The following is a 16,709-nucleotide window of genomic DNA, read 5'->3' as shown; positions in this document are numbered from 1 at the left end:
CCCCCAACAAAAAAAAGTGCGCAGATAAAGATATGGTGCATAAAAAATACACACCCTTCCAAATCAAACTGCAGCCGGCAAATCTCTTTTGACCCAAAACATTCAAACAGACACACACACACGTAACTTCCAGCATCCAGCACGCCCATTCCCAGGTGAGCTGTTCCTTTCGCTACACGAGCGCGCTTTAATTAGGTAATTAAGGCTGCAAACATATTGTTAAGCGGTTGATTAATGTGCTTTTAATGCGCGAAACATGATAAATGCTTTGGGGCTGCTGAAGCTGCCCGGTAGGAAAAGGGATACTCCCGCGGTTTTAGTCACTGATAGTGTTGTTTCGGGGATTGCCAGTTTGCCAATTTCTTCGCCAGCTGGTGGTTACCTTTTATCGCTTCCAGCAGCATTGTACGGAGTGGCTTAAGCAGCGGAGTTAAGATTATGCTAGAGACTTTTTTTTAGCTGATTTGTATTATACCAACCTCGAGCAGAATGGTAAACTATAAGCAGTGGCACAGTAAATTTAAGGCGACCATTGTGTTCGGGGGCAAACGAATTAAAGCTCATGCATGTTCGTACGGACTCGTACGGGGCTTTTGGATTAATTTGCAAAAAGGCTGCACAAATAATCACACCGACATGTGGAAGCGAACCTTAAACGACACGATAAACACAGAAATGGTCTTCTACACGGGGGTTCCACCGACATACCCAACAAACCGTTCAAGGCAGGAACAGCAGTTGAGTAAATGAGTCGTTTCGGCTTGATTTGGATGCATGTTGATTTTGAATCATGGTTAGTGTTTTTTTGCTTTTTCATCGTTGTTCTTTTGTCGCAAAACTGTAGCGGATCCAATGTCAGCTGCATAAAGTGCATCTTAGGCCAGCACCAATTAATCAACTCTAAGAGTTAACACAATGCCGCAGTTAGTATCCGCAGTAAGTATCCGCAGTAAGCAAATAAAAAACACCGTACGTAACGATGAAATAAAAGCACGCCTCATCAAGCGGTGCGGACCTCGTCATGGGACGCGCATGGTGGTCACGCATTTTTATTCTTTAATTATGCTGGGCGAGTGGAAACTCCAATCCGTGCGCGCCTGGTGCCCATTTGTCGACAGATACCGATGCTGATAAGAGACCGTGACCTATACGGAAGAATTTCGGAAAATTCCACCCGACACTCATTATGAAAGGTGAAGCGGGTCTCAAAAACGATATCGTATTCTTCACGCCGCACGGGGTTCGGGAACGAAACGCCTTCCTTGTAAACCCTTCCGCAAAGCGAAGGGCCAATGTACCTTGGGAAGGATCTAGTAAAAATAAATAAAAACAAAAAAACGAAACACACGGACAGCCGCCAATGCCGGCCCTCATGCCCTCGTGAGCGACCTAATGGACATAAGCGGGACATAATGAGAAACGTCAGTTTTAATGACAAATCGTTACGAAATCAAACACGACACGAATCGTGAGCGGAACATAAAATTCTCAACCAACGTCTCTATCCCGCGCTCTATCTTGGTGCATTGTGTCTCGGGCGCTCAGAACAATGTCACTCCATTCATTCTTCAAACTTACGGGAGGTTCTAGATTATGGTTCCGATCTCGGTTCCGGAGAACGGCCATTCTAACTCTTTGCGCTTGTCCTTGCTCCATTTCTTGATATGAACGGGGTTCGGATTTGTCTGGCGTTGCACCCCTCGCAAATCGATTAGAGTCCGTACAGTGCCGTCAGTGAAGGTTCGTGTCTTGGCCAGCGCGCAAGTCTTTCGTTTCCTTTTTTTTCGTCATTCACTGCAGTGTAACGCTTTTAGCATTCGGACATATTTACCCACCCAAGAGGGGTTAACGGAGGGGAAGAGAAGGTTGGGAGGGGCGGGGGGGAGGGGACGCTCGGACATCAATCATTCACTCTCAAGTGTGTTTGGCGATTCCTTGTGTGTCGGTGGAATAAAGGCGGGTGAGTCTTGTCACCATGATGGAGCAACAAATGGAAGAAAACTAAATAAACCTGCACAGTGTAGAAAAAATACCACAGATCCAATGTTCACACAACACTGCCAACACTCTTCCTGGTTTGGTGGGTAAAAAACGCCCAATTTGGCGCAGGAGGTTAATTCGTTTCATGTATCCAATTAAGCTTCTGGGTGCGTGAAACGTTCTCGAAATGGTTGAGATAAGTCTGTGTAATCTATAATACATCAGCGACGCACGGATCGATAGGGTCATATGATTGTTGGCTGCAAATTATATGATACTCTTTCCTGCCTTGTTGTCAGGGGGTATACTTTTTCTCCACCAGCTCAGATCTTTTCGGTTGATTCCAACTATCAAAACTGTAGAGGAAGAGGGAGAAAGAGAGCTATAGAAAAAATACACAATCATAATAAAGACATTAGACAGGCGCGCACGATTTATCATCCTTCGCCAAAATGATCCGACCCTGGAAAAAGGAGGTGAACCCCAGGCGAAACTTCCCACATCCGTGAGACTTTGTTCCAAAACTGCAAGTTCAAGTTCGGCTGAAACACTGGACGAGATTTTCGCACAAAACAAAACCTCCGTTTCGGTTATGGTGGGTCAGCTTCCCGAATTGGTTTTGCTTTGTTTGTGCTTGCTTTGGCCGGGTGAAATAATTGACAGGTTTAACGGAGTTAGCGAACAAACCGAGCCGTGAAGTGATCATTACATGATCCAAAAAGCTCTTCTGTGTCAAACATTGACGGGTTCGTTCAAGGTCGTGAGAAGCAACATTATGGGTTCTGTACAAATCGTAACAAACGCTCCAATAGTACAGCAATATTGTTGTAAATTACTATCATTAGATAAAGGGTTGATGTTCTGTTGGGGTGACCTTTCGCTTGGGTCAGGATTTTTTTTGTGTGTAACTTCTCATAGAAATTAGGTTCTCTCATTGGATAATATTAAAATGATGTTACATTATAAGTTTTTTGTGTTATTATCAACTCAAACTTGTGATATCGAACAACTTACAAACTTACAAATATCCTATTGGGTGTCTTCTACACTCATACCTCCAATGCCGATTTTCTCCAATACAAAATTCCACCCAAACTGCTTGATGGTAAATTAATTGAATCTTTTATTTTGAATATTTATGCCAATAAATTTGCATTCTGACGACCATGAAAAGACGCCGGTTGCACAATTTATACACTCGCGATTAAATTAATAGTCTAACCCCTTCTGCAACACCGCTGATTTGCGTTTTTTCGCTCCATCTCTTTCGTTTTGGAACCGTTTTTACCAATTATAATCGTTGATAGATCGTCCCATTCGAACGCGAAACAAACGATGGAAGCGATAGCCAGAAACACACCGTACGCACGCACCCTGCAGAAGCGGATGAATAAATTTAATCATGCAACCTCGCAAACTAGACCGTCTAACCGAAAGATCGCGAGCACGTAATCAATACAGATGGTCCAGTGTTAATCGGTTCCGTTGTGATCGATTTGAGCGATCGTGTCGGTTGAAAATTTCGTTTCCCGCTACATAAACTACAAGGCTTTTCCGGTTGCTTCGAACTATGGTCGCGCTAAACCACATTACAATAAATTATAATGAAATCTATATTCCAAATGGGAGGGTTTGGTTTCTGTAGTAACTTTTTGTTTTTCTTTTAAATTAATGTGCTTTCTCTTCTCGTTTCAGAATGGACTTGGCAATGACCCTCTGTCTGCGAAAGAGGTGAGTTTTTATTTTATCAATCCGTCCGATACAACACTCTGATATATCTTTTTATGCAAACAAGAATGATCGATCACAAGTTTCTAGATCTGATTTGCTTTTTAGGTGCGAGGTGTTAAATTTCGGTAGCTCTTTTCTTGTACTGATCGTACCATGTTTTATTGTGTTTGCAACATGCACCTCCGGAACAGCAGCTGCTAATCATAATTCGTCACCATTTCGTCCCACCAGACAAAACAGCTCAATTATGAGTGATTCGTCAAAAAGCTAAACTCCTACTACTCGTGCATTCACACCACACTCGAGCGATCTAATTCGGGCGATAAGGAAAATGAATCGTTCTTTGGAATGAACCAAAAAATTTGCCGTCTCACGGCCGAGGCAGCTCTGACAAAAGGGGTTGGTGCAGACGAGCAGTTGTAAACCCACCCGGCGTTAAGGTTTGTTCCTTCGACGGGCGTCACTGTTGAGAGGCACGATCGAGGTCATGGTTGCAAGGTGCCGTTGGCAGTTTACGAATCGAACCGGTGCGTGCCTGTTCTCGAGGGTGGTTTTGTCGTTGTCGATAAGTACCGGAATGGTGATCGCGATCGCCTTCGGAAGTGCCGCAACCCTGGCACTGAAGTTGGATTTCGTCCAAGTGCCCACGGGGACGGTTCGATGGCGTGCCGTACTCGGTCGTGACCTCCGTTGCTGAGGATGGGGAGTCTGTTTACCGGAAGTTTAAGCTTACAGAGGGGGAAACGGTTGTGAAATAAGCAAATTGATTGACAAATTGGAAATTTTTGCGAGTAGCAATTTATTGCGTTTATTTATTTAGTTATGCGCATCTTCGGTTTATGCAAAACTGTGCTGAAAACAATCATTTAATACCAGCCCATGATAAGTTAATGGTAAAATTTCATTTTTACTTGCTAACAAATCAAAAACTTTTTGTAATTATAACTTGCAACATCGTGCGTAGCTGAGATTTGGGAGTGTAACCAGTCTTAACGATGAGAAAAATTCTTACATAGAAAGGTTCTTAGATAACCAAAAGGAATTAGCTAGATCGAAAGGAATAACGCCTTGAAAATGGAGAACCAACATCTTTATTGATGGGCTACACCGAGAGATTTAATTTTAATAAACACGATCCCCTATTTATTATATTAGTAAGAATGTAGTTCATGTATTTATATTGAATGTATTTTCGTCCTTCTTATCCCAATGTAAGATCCCAATGTTTGTTGACAATCTAATTATCAACAACCACCTTAAAGATACTATTTAAAATTTGATAAACATGCGAAGAGATACTTCACGAACATATAAAACAGAATAATAAATAATTAACTAACTTACACAATTTGTTACATACAACAGCAACTTCCAATGAGTGAATATATATATATATATATATATATATATATATATATATATATATATTCGACGAATAGTAAATTAAAATATTTACTTTCAAAACTTCACAGATGTAACCAGTATTTTGAGTTCATAGAGCATATCGTTCACTACTAACAAGATGTTGAACAGACGCCACCGTTGTCACAGCCGATCGCTCGACCTATCCACTCGCTTGACCCACGCGAATGTCCCCCAAAAAAGGACGACCCTCGTAGTCGATGATCAAATTATGAAAATCACTTCTCTCCGGTCGCACTCTAAACTCTCGTGCCGCTTCCTTTCCCAAACGAGCTCAAAACACATTCACCGATCACCGACAAACCCGCAGGCGACGGCCGATACTCTTAAGTGGCGGTCCGTTACGACGGTCTGCCAAAAATTGCTCCCGGCCTGGCCTGGCTATCGCGCCTCGTCGCGATCTGAAGGTCGTCTGGTTTGCCCCCGAGCCATTACACTGACAGTCACAGCTGATCGGGATCGATGCTGGACGGTTGATTTCGAGCAAAACTACACAACACTGCGTTGCTCTTCCGTGGTGATGCTTTGCCTGGCTTGTGTCGTCTTTTATCGGTGAAAGACGGCCTGCATGTGTTTGTATCTCGTTTGAATTTGATTTGCTGAAATGTTAACCTAAATCTCAGCACACCAAACCGTAGCCAGGTATGATTCTCGATCGCCCCATCCAGCCGAGTGATGGGATTGCTTTTTCTTTCCTTTGCGTTAAACACTTCCCATCGCGAATAAATCATGCTGCCAGCTATAAACATTGGCCGATAATTGCCTGTTATCGTGGCATCAATGTCGAATAAAGCAATAAACTGTAAAATATCACAGTTCACTGCTGGGTGGTTCCCGTTTACAAAACCGGTTTTTGGGAAGCAGTAAACCCCTCGAGCCGTGTTCGGGAGAGCAGTTTTTATTTTATTTTGGGGGGAAGGTGGCAAAAGCACTCGGTGTTGTATTATGGCACGAATCGGAAGAATGCCACGTTCATCGCAAAATCGCATAACGTACAATTTATTAACCACTTGTGCGTGAGTGTATGATCGTCCTTTTCAGTTGAAGTAGATCTCGTTGTGCTCCGATGAAATGTGGAGTTCATTCTGAGAATGAAAACGCCATAAGATAACAGGAAAAACTTCAAAACATAAAACTGGCCATGATTCTGAATTGTCTCAGCTAAATTTCAACAAAACTATAACAAAAAGAAAAATTTAGAAAAAACCAATTACAAAATGCAGCATTTTGAAACTGTCATTCAAACTTCACAGTTAATAAATATTGTCAATACAAACAACCCATGCTCGTCAGTTCGAAGTTGGTGTGTTTGGTTAATAATTGGTTCAATGTATGCATGCTATCATAGATTTTCCGCGACAAAATGTGTACTCACGTGTGAGTTTAGACAAGTGACACGTTCGAATAATTCGTGAGCATGTAGGTTTATTTGCATACGAAGAATATTAAACGCAAGCGTATCCAAGATTCGATGCTTTCTTTGCCTTTCACTAGTATGTATCACCTTTCAGCGCAAGACATTGCACCATAGACACATTACATTTGTTCACAATTTAACCTCCAAAGTAAAACTGTTGTCCCATTCACGCTGTGATTGTTCTCGGCCAGCCACCTTAACCGGTCAGCCGGTGCATTTGAACTGGATTTATTGTTTTTTCCGTACCGTGACTGGCGGCGTGGTCGGGAACGAGCGTCCATGTTTTATTGATTACGAATAAAATTATAAATAATTGTGCAAACCGAAACGGAAGCGAATACCAGCATGCATACTCGCGTGAACCACATGAGCATGGGTTTGCTTTTGTGGAATGTAGCTCCCAACACTAAACCGGAGCTAAGACGACTTCTAACTGCCATCCACACTCGAAGCTGTCAATGGCACTCTGTAGTTGTTCTCGATTCGATTTAAAGTGCACTTTTTTCTAGCTGGTAGAAGCGCAAGGTTTCGCTTGAGGTGGTAACAATATTAGGGAGCTTAACTGTATTATTAAGTGTAATGTAAAGCATTTTCGAAACATTTATCCTTTTTTTCTGTTAGATCACTAAACAATCAACTGTAATCTTCCTGTTACAACACTGTAAGCTTTTATTTAACAAAAAATGCGCTAATGAACGTTCAAGACCTTATGTAAATATACAATTTCATGGCGACAACCTGCCACAATTGTGCCATTGTGTGAGCATGACACCAAGCGCTTCCACCATGCATTCATGCTGTGATTTGTCTCCGCATCAACCACTTCAGCATCTTCACCAACCGAAACAGATGCGAATAGAGGATCTTTTATTGGTGGATTGCATGTGTGCTGCTGGTTTAACACACGGCGTCCGGTAACACCATCGATACACACGCTTTATCATGCGCATCTCTCAAGCCCCAGGAGGTCTCAAACGATCGTGGCTGCCGGGGTGACAAAGCAATCTGTTCCTAGACGACCTCTTGCCCGGCAGGGTTCGGTTCACCCGCATCGAGGGCTCACAAACTCGCGGACGCAAATCACCACACGAGCGGAATGGAACGAATGCAAACACACTCGGAACAATTGCATCGATCGATTGGACCCTTAGCCCTGCTCGGGTGCATGCAAACACGGTGATACATGTTGCCCGGCAATCACTATCTCAGGTGACTACGGAGTGTTTCGATCGAATGTAAATTTTCCGTTCGTATCTCCTCCAATCCTTTGATTCCTATATGTACTGGTCATACCGTAGCAGCAATTCGAAGCTCGTTCATTGAATGAACGGAATGGGGATTTCTCGTTCAAAAACCACTGGGAGGTTGAACATGCAAGTCAGCAGAAACAATAGGAGGTTAACAGCAACAGGTACCAGCACCTTTTACCTCAGTAGTCCCTCCATTGAAAGGGGTGTGGTGTAATTTTAATAATGTGACAACTTCCTCGGGATCAAACGGGGTTAATTCGATTGCTTCCTGATACAGAGAAGTGATATTTTATTTTTATTTTCAACAATATCTAACTTTGCGTCGAACAAACAAATAAACCATATTTTCAATGTCAGATTAGTATAAATTATGAAATACATGATTTAGAAAAGCTTTAATGAATCAAGCAATTTTTTAAAATGGAAAGATATGATAATAATAATAATAAAAAATGTAAATTGTAAATTATTCCTCTCCTCCCAATTATTACACACTGTGTTCAAATTGCTTTACTTCTATTTTACTTCTTCTAGTTTACTTTATTTAGATAATATTTAAGACATAATTTATTCCTAAAATATGGAAGATTTCCGATGCAGATACGTTAAATCATTTCAAAATTAGGCTACCTTTGTGATTTTTTCGACACCGATACAAATGTTTGCTACAGCACTGGTAAAAATTGTTTAATTATTTAATTGTTTATCGAAAATGGCCATAGACCAGTAGGACCCTTCGACACCAAAGCCACTTATTTTAGTACAATGTTCAATAATTGAATTTGTTATTGGATCCTATTTTATTGCACACACAAAAAGTATTTATAAAATCGATGATAATTTTTCCGAACTCGACGGTAACGTTTCGCCTGAGTACAAAGTAGACAAAGAAGTTCCTCAGACGCCCAACATATTCTTCTAACACTGCAGGAAGAATCACATGTAGTAAAAACCAATAATTCTCATAGAGTCAGATTCCTCTGATCTGATCTATCTAGTAATAAAAATTGTAAACAAATTGTACAACTATTCATTTCGACTACTTTGCAATATTTGAATATTAAGTGTGCAATAATAGAATTTGTGCAATAATTGGATGTTTGTGTTTGTTTCAAAATAATTATTTCTTGACTTTATAACCAACCAAGAACCATCCAAGATCATTTCCCTCATTATATACAAATCCGTGCAGCACTGGATAGGCAAGGATATACAAGCTAGATATGATATAACGATTTTAAACTCTTGTATAATGATTCACACTATATTGGCATATACAATCAAAAATTGTAGTGTTTCTTTGCCACATTGACGACTGGTTGTACAATGACGACAATTCTTGAATTGCTCTGTCCCCTTTTAGAATTTTAGCATAATACAGATTAAATCCAGCTTTTTTCTATAAGATGTTAAATTAGGAAGCATTCATTTTTCATAATTTAAGTTCCCAGTACTAATCGTTGGAATGTCAGAAGCTGTATAAAGTAACTGCTCCAATTTTCGGCAGCTTAGTGCAGCTGCTTCTTTTAAAAAAATACAGTCATTTCTCGAGTTATACGACTCTCAAGTTACCCGAAATCGAGATACGCAAATAAAAAAAATATGGCAGAATTATGGCGTGTAATTTTGTATGTCAAGTATTTTTTTTTGAGAAATTCATTATTTTCCTAAAGAGAAGTTACATTTTGTTACTTTTTTCTAGTAACTCGGGAAAGGTTTTCTAGTAACACCGTTTTTTGAACACATATAATTAATTCATAATATAAACCATTTTATTCAATTTTACTAGTTTTCATCAGAAAAACTCATGTTCAAAATCTGCATAAAAAATTGATTTTATCTGGCAAAATTTGATGGCTGACATACAAAATATATGTAGACTTTATAAAATTGGTTACTACGAGGCAAAATTTCACGCGTCAGACGCTATATTTAGTGACACCAGCGGCGGTGTAAAGTAAAAAAAATAATCCTTTGGCGAAATCACAAATGTGTTTACTTATGAGCTGTGAGCTTATGAGTTCTGTTATTTGATGAGATGACCTAACGAAAAAGTATAACATCCTCCATTATTTTTACGTGCTAAGATAACATTAGGTCTAATTTCGTTTTTTAATTTATATTTTTATTTATATAATTTGGCTTTTGGACCAAACTGCCAAAACTAGACATACTGCCGAAAACTAGAGTAGTTACCCCAAAAATACCTCGTCATAACTGAATATTATTTCCCCAATAGAAAACTTATTACTATCATATGTTATTCTTCTATCTCCTACCCACCAAACGAAGTGTGTGACTTTCGCGACTACAATCTCGGCAATCGATCGAATTTCAATTTGACCATTTCGAACCCCTTCATCTAGTTCACGAATTTCTCACCCACAAAAGCCTTCCCCAACTGTCAAGGCGAAATGGCAGCAACCAATTCAAAGGGAATTCAAACGAAACCGCAATCGAAGAAACTGTCCCCCGTGTAGGTAAAAGTTAATCCGGCACAATTGCGCACTCACACAAGCACAGACACTAACCAAACACCACCCTGCGTCCTTTCCACCCTCCAAAACTCCAATCGATTCCGGATCAATGTTCGTGTCCTTTCAATTAAATTGCCATTCGCGTGGTGACCAATTCGTTTTGTGCCAGTCAAAAACGAAACAAAAACTAGCCACCAACCGCCGGGCACCAGGGGAACCAACCTGCCGCGACTCTGCACTTAATTGTTGTCACCGCGTCATTGCGATTGTGTTTGAGAATGAGCAGCCGGCTTGCAGGGTGGCTTAGGCGAATGGGAACCGAGTGTTCTTGCTTGCGCGTGACCCATTGCGCAGTGTGGGTCCGCTTCATTAGCGCAAAATGATTTCAAAAAGGAGACACATGTGTTTGCCACATGTGCGTATGACCTCTGCGGCTTGCGGGCACCGTGAATGGGCGGTTCAGTTGGAACCTTTCCCCCGCCAATCCTTCCCTTGAGAGCTAACGAGGGGTTTCAGCTTGCACTTACCGTGGATGCCGGTCAAGTGTAGACCAGAATGCGCTTGATGCTGCGTGGAAAGGGAAGGCAAACACACATTCGCCACAATCTATTTAATGTCTCGCTCTGGGACGAGGTTACTCTGGCTGGGCTTAGAGTTTCTTCACTACCCTCGGACGTGACGGACAGAAGTCGCACATTTTCATGCCGCCAAAGGGCACCCAAACAAGTACCAGCAGAAGGATTCAAAGAAATTGGAAGGGAAAGAAACAACAACCAACCGTGTCTGGCCACCGATCAAATGTGGCTGCGTGCGTTGATGGTTGCGGCAGCGGCGGCAGTACTTTCAAGCTTCCACGTCGCTGGCACTTCAGTGCGCTCGGGTGGGTAGCTGTGTGTGTGTTTTTTTCTGTGGTTTAAATAAAATGCGACAGTTTGCGAAGCATACGACCAAATACTGTCTTCGTTCCAATTGCATTCTCGAGTAAATTAAACTGTCGATCAAAGCATGTACCAGTCTGCAGTCGGTGTTGGGCTGCCAATCTTAAATTGACAAAATAACCTGAAGCGAATCTCAATCGGTGATCCTTTCTTTCGGCGCTGGATTCTTTTTTGCGCGTGGCACCAAGAGAAGTTTGCAAGAGGACTGAACTGCTCAGCTATGAAACTTCTCATGCACCTGACCTGCCTCAAGCTGGGCTGGTCCGATCAAAATACGATCTATGGAATGCAGGGAAAAAAAATTAGACCCCATTACAGCATAATTCAAATGAAATTAAAATGGTTCATACGTGTGAAGTTATTATTTCAACATACATAACATCGCGTTACGGAAATAATCGTAATGAAATTAAGCAATGCATTTGGGGCAAAAAACATGCATAAGCACTATTTTTATTTTCCCGTATTATGATGTACGTCCTTTCTTTACCTTAGTTAAAATTTTTCACGCTCTCAGATCGTATTTGGAACAACTACAAAACCAATGCCTGATAGCCTTCCTTTGATTACCCTCACATTGAAAAGGCATTCTTGAAGGAAATGAATGGATTGAAATCCTATTACGGCATTGTTGAAGTCATTACGGCCCTACTTTACGTTGGGGGGAATAAATCATGTTGCTGTAAATAAATCATAGGTACATATTTTAGCTATAGCTTAGATTGTTTAGATGATCGATAAAGCCATACCATCTGTTCTCAGAAATTCATAAAGGACATAGCATTAGAAAATGTCATAAGGCATCATTTATTAATACCACTTTAAGGAAAATTAATTGAAATTGATGAAGAAACTTCACCATAAGTTAAATTCATTTCAAAGAATGTACAAATATGAGCAAATTACACCAAATAAATTTTTAAAATAAATAAACCTTATTTAATTATTAACTATTATTTAATAAACCTTATGCATATACTGGATCTATGCAGTATTTACAGTTTTTTTTTGCAAAGACCTTGCAAAGCTTATTAAATTTATATTTATTAAATTAAAATTATTAAATTTATTAAATTTTATTTTCCCTTAAACTTAAAATGAGATTACAAAATAATCATTTGAAATTAAAGTCTAATATTCCTCAAAGAATGAAAAATGTTGAACTTGAGAAATAATTAATGACACTAGTCGATCCAAAAATCTAATCTTATGCATACAAATTACACAAAAGATGTACAAAAATCAAAATAAAGCTTAAACCTTTCCGCTGGGTTCAATGATAACTGGAAGTGAAAAACAAAAACAAAATAAATTGATCAAAAAACGATTGCCACGGCACAAAAAATATTAATTGTAAATTATATATTATACATATTACGTGGAAAATTGAAACATTGTAAGCTTTTCTGATTTTATTTTTGAAATTCAGAGAGCTGGTTACCAACCGCCTCCAATTCGCTAGTTCAGAGGATAAAACTTTTAAGGAATTTAAGAAAATTTTCCTCCTTTCAGCTCATATGCGGTTCAATATACGGCGAAGATAAACAAATTACTAATGTATACCTTACAATATAAGAGCATATTTTTATTCTGAATCTGAAGCATATCGATGAAAAGTATATAAAACAATTCGTTTTAATCAAAATGCGTCGCAATTCTTCATCATTTTAACACTTGCTAAATATCGCTTACAAGATTCGGCACCGCATCATTCCATTGCACTCCCACACTAAAAATCACAATTCAACCATTCCAACTATTCTATTCGTATTCACTCATCAACAACTTTTACTAAAACTATCATAAATTTTATGTTCACTAATGGGAACCGTTAATCTCAAAACCCCCGCATTAACCAGCCGTGCGGCCGGCTCTCACGCATTTGCATTTCGAATGCAAATGCTGCACTTGTTCCGGGCGAACGTGCACCATAAAGTGTGTACTCGCGGTCTTTTGCCGGCTTTTGTGTGATTTCACCGATGGGTGATGCGGTTTAAGCTAGAAGTGAAGTGTCAACACACTTCAGCGTGACGTGCTTTAACGCCTGTCACTGTTAAATACGGCAGCCAGGGAGCGGATCGTTCGTGGGAAGCCTTTCTCTTCATCACGTACGGAGTTCTTAGAATGGTCAGAACAAAGAGGTGAAGCAAATTTTTCTTTTCACTCGCTGGATATCACGCTAGGCGATGGATCTTCACCAATGTGCGACTCAGAGGATAAACATTTAATCCAAACGACTTATATTAAAGCATGCATGTTACATTTTCTTCCAAATAAATGATTTTATAAATACCATTCGAAAAATCTGCAAAACAAAGTCGAGTTTTATCGGCGTAAACGCTACAGCCATTCTATACCACTTTATGCTCAAGAATTCCTACGAATAAAAACCAAACCTTCACACATGACGTGCGAGAGTCCGCAAAACCAAGGATGCACGGAACGGAGTGCAGGGATTGATTTATTGCATTCGTGGGTGAATATATAAATTCATCGTTATTCAATTAAATTGGAATAAATTTACGGTTAATGTTTTGATATTCATGATGATGGATGGCATTGCAGAAAGTGCGAATCGTGTGGAGCAAATGCAGACGTACACGGTAGACGGTTTGTTGTTCTCGCTGTTTTTTTTCAGTTTTCTGGGCAGTTTCCAACGTGCGGTCTACTGATGGTCAATGAACAGCTACAATGGTGCGTGAAAAACGTATCAGAAGCATAATGGTGACAAATGAGGCCAAACACTTGTGTGATATAATGCTTCTTTATTTAGCTATTTTGATTTAGAATTCGTAGCAGCGTGCATACGCAATTGGTTTTAAAAATGGAATATTTATATAACTACTAAAACTTTAAAGTAGATAGTTTAATAGAAACAATAAATAAAGATCCTAAATGAATATAATAAAAATAATAACAAAAAAAAAATCGATTCTCTGGGTGGATATGCGCCAAGTCCATCTGCATTCTCTACGATTTTCCTGCCATGCAAATTGATCCGCCAAAGTACCACTCGATCGTGCAGCTTGCATTTGCATCTTTGTGTGGGAAAATATTTCCTACGATGCCATTTGTATTTGGCCGGGAATGCAATTGAGGTTAATCCAAGGCAAAAAAAATGTCAGGAATTTCGTCTCGGTACCCCGATGAGGGAAACATGTTCCCTAATATACGGTTGCAAAAGATGCACTTGCAATTTAAATATTTAAATTAATATATTATCCTAATCCATGTTGGTATCCTTCCTGCAGCCAAACATTGGCACACACAAATAGACATTACATTCATCAAATAAGCACCATGCCAACCGACTGGAATGACCCATTCCATGAGAAAATGAGTTCTGATCAATCTACCAACCTTCAGATCGATTGGGGTTTAACTATTTTATTGCATTTTCTGCTCAAACACCTCGCAACAAGCTACCGATTGTTTTGCTCGTACCGCGCCGCTTCTACTTCGCTTTTCGGTAGCACTTTGATTGCTTCGATCGTACGTGCAAGATAAAATGTAAATCGAGTCCGATTGGGCACCGATGGGTAACGCCGCGCAACCGCCTAAACACGATGTTTCGAGGGTATGCGCGCGCGTTCGCGCTTTTACGATGATTCGAGTTGCTGATCGGAGTTCACGATTGTGGTACTGGGGCTTGGTGCTGTATAAACCGTTTCGTACGGCCCTGGAGAACTCTGGCGCTCCGTGCTGCACGGGCCCATGGTTTGATCGATTCCGATCATCCGCGCTACGATCGACAAAAAAACAACCCCCGGCCAAAGGATCTTGCTTGCACCATAACAATGAGTACTGTTTACCTTCGTAGGTTGCTCCCGTGTACGCCTTCGGGTCTTTGCATAAACGCGGGTCGCTCCTTCCTAGACCGGATCAGGTGAAAACTAGTTCAGGTTCACAGGTGGGCGTAAGCCGTCCACCTAACCAAGCCTTTCCGACCAAGCATGACACGGTACGGTTGCGGCTGAGTCGAGTCGTCAGCATTGACGAAGGTGAAACAAACTGCAAGATGCAGAGCTGGGGGTAAATTCGGTAGGACTAACCTGAACGAGGAACTTACAAAACCCATACCTTGCGTGTGTCGGAACCTTGAAAGTTTTTGGGAGTGGTTTAACCGTCTATCAAACGGAGAAGAGATTTAATTCAAACGCCAAAGTAGCAGCTGCTGTCGTGATTTGAATTTGCTGTTTTTTGCTTCCTGGCTCTACACGACAGGATTTTGCACAACCGTGAAGTTATGTGAATGATAGAGAATTCGGAACTATTTTAATTTGAATCGTCGGCAACATTTACAATAATAAAAGACGTGTGAATAATTATAGCAAAAGAGATCGTTGTGATTGTTGTGAAATAGATCGAGATTATGGAAGATTTATCGGAATTCAGCATATCTGATAAATTTTATATCTTTCTTCCTTCTTCTGTATTCTATTCGATATTGTATTCAAACTATTCATTCATTTGTAAACAGATGCATGAATTTTGAAATTTGAAACGAAAGTTGTTTAATTTTTAAAACTTAGTTTCTTCATATGATTCAATACTACTCTGTTCTTCCCGGTTAAACCCATTAGTAGCAAGAAATTTTCAGACTGACGTAGCCTTTCTGGCTTGTCTTAGTATACGAACTACCATATAAAGCCTTAATATATAATTATTAATTCTTACTTTTTCAAAGAACAAAATCGCAGTTTTTCCGACCAGTGTTGAAAACTAAACATTTATTGATGTGAAACCTATAGTTTGGAATACGATAGTGAAACAATTACATCGTATAGCTTCTTTTCAAGCCCATTGAAAATAAACTCTCCGGAAAGAAAGTTGATGTCAAAGACAACATATTATAGCAGAACATTCTAAGCCATGCTAAAGTTGTTGAATATTTCATATGTTAGAAATCTTCATCCTAACGATGATAGACGAGTATAAAATCAGCACGAGATATGTGCTTTTTTTCATTATTAATCAATCGATAAAAACGATCAACTCAATCAAATTTTGTTCTTTTCTAGTTTTATGAAGAATTGCTTCTTTTGTTGTTAAATTAATCAATCACAACAAAAAATAATAGAATACCATGCTTCAATACACGTTCAGAAAATTAAACAATTTGAGTAAAAAAGTAAAAAAAAAGTAGTTCTGAAGCGTAAATTAAATGAAATATGTAATACATGTCCAAAAATTTTGATTTTGAACCGACCATCGACCGGAAATCGACCCGTTGTACAAGTCGGTTCTGTGGACTACAGATCAGAAGATTTTAGGTTCGACTCGCCTGACAGGATCGTGTGGACATTGTTAATAAAACGTTATAATTTTGTTTTTGTTTTTTATATTTCTGCTAAATTTTCTTTCGTTTGGCATACGGTCTCGGACAAATAAAATAAAAAATCTCGCATAAAATGTCAGAAACCTTGTGAGTTGTACGCGCTATCGTGCTCCTTTCCTCTCTGAAAACGATAGCTATTTTGTTTATAATTGCACC

General features: G+C 39.8%; 1 protein-coding gene across 1 annotated transcript in view; it reads left to right on the top strand.

Annotated features, from left to right (window-relative positions):
- Window positions 1-915: 915 nt before the first annotated feature.
- Window positions 916-16,709, top strand: part of LOC128298521 (Krueppel-like factor 12) — a 99,231-nt gene continuing 83,437 nt past the window's right edge. Inside the window, exons 1-2 of the mRNA XM_053034277.1 lie at window positions 916-936; window positions 3,676-3,711. Coding sequence (XP_052890237.1) covers window positions 916-936; window positions 3,676-3,711 — 57 coding nt within the window. The remainder of the gene's footprint in view (window positions 937-3,675; window positions 3,712-16,709) is intronic.

This window comes from Anopheles moucheti, chromosome 2, assembly GCF_943734755.1.
Source record: "Anopheles moucheti chromosome 2, idAnoMoucSN_F20_07, whole genome shotgun sequence".
In the NCBI taxonomy this organism is placed as follows: Eukaryota; Metazoa; Arthropoda; class Insecta; order Diptera; family Culicidae; genus Anopheles; species Anopheles moucheti.
The sequence above is the reverse complement of the archived record's forward strand: the minus strand, read 5'-3'. Positions and strand labels throughout refer to the sequence as shown.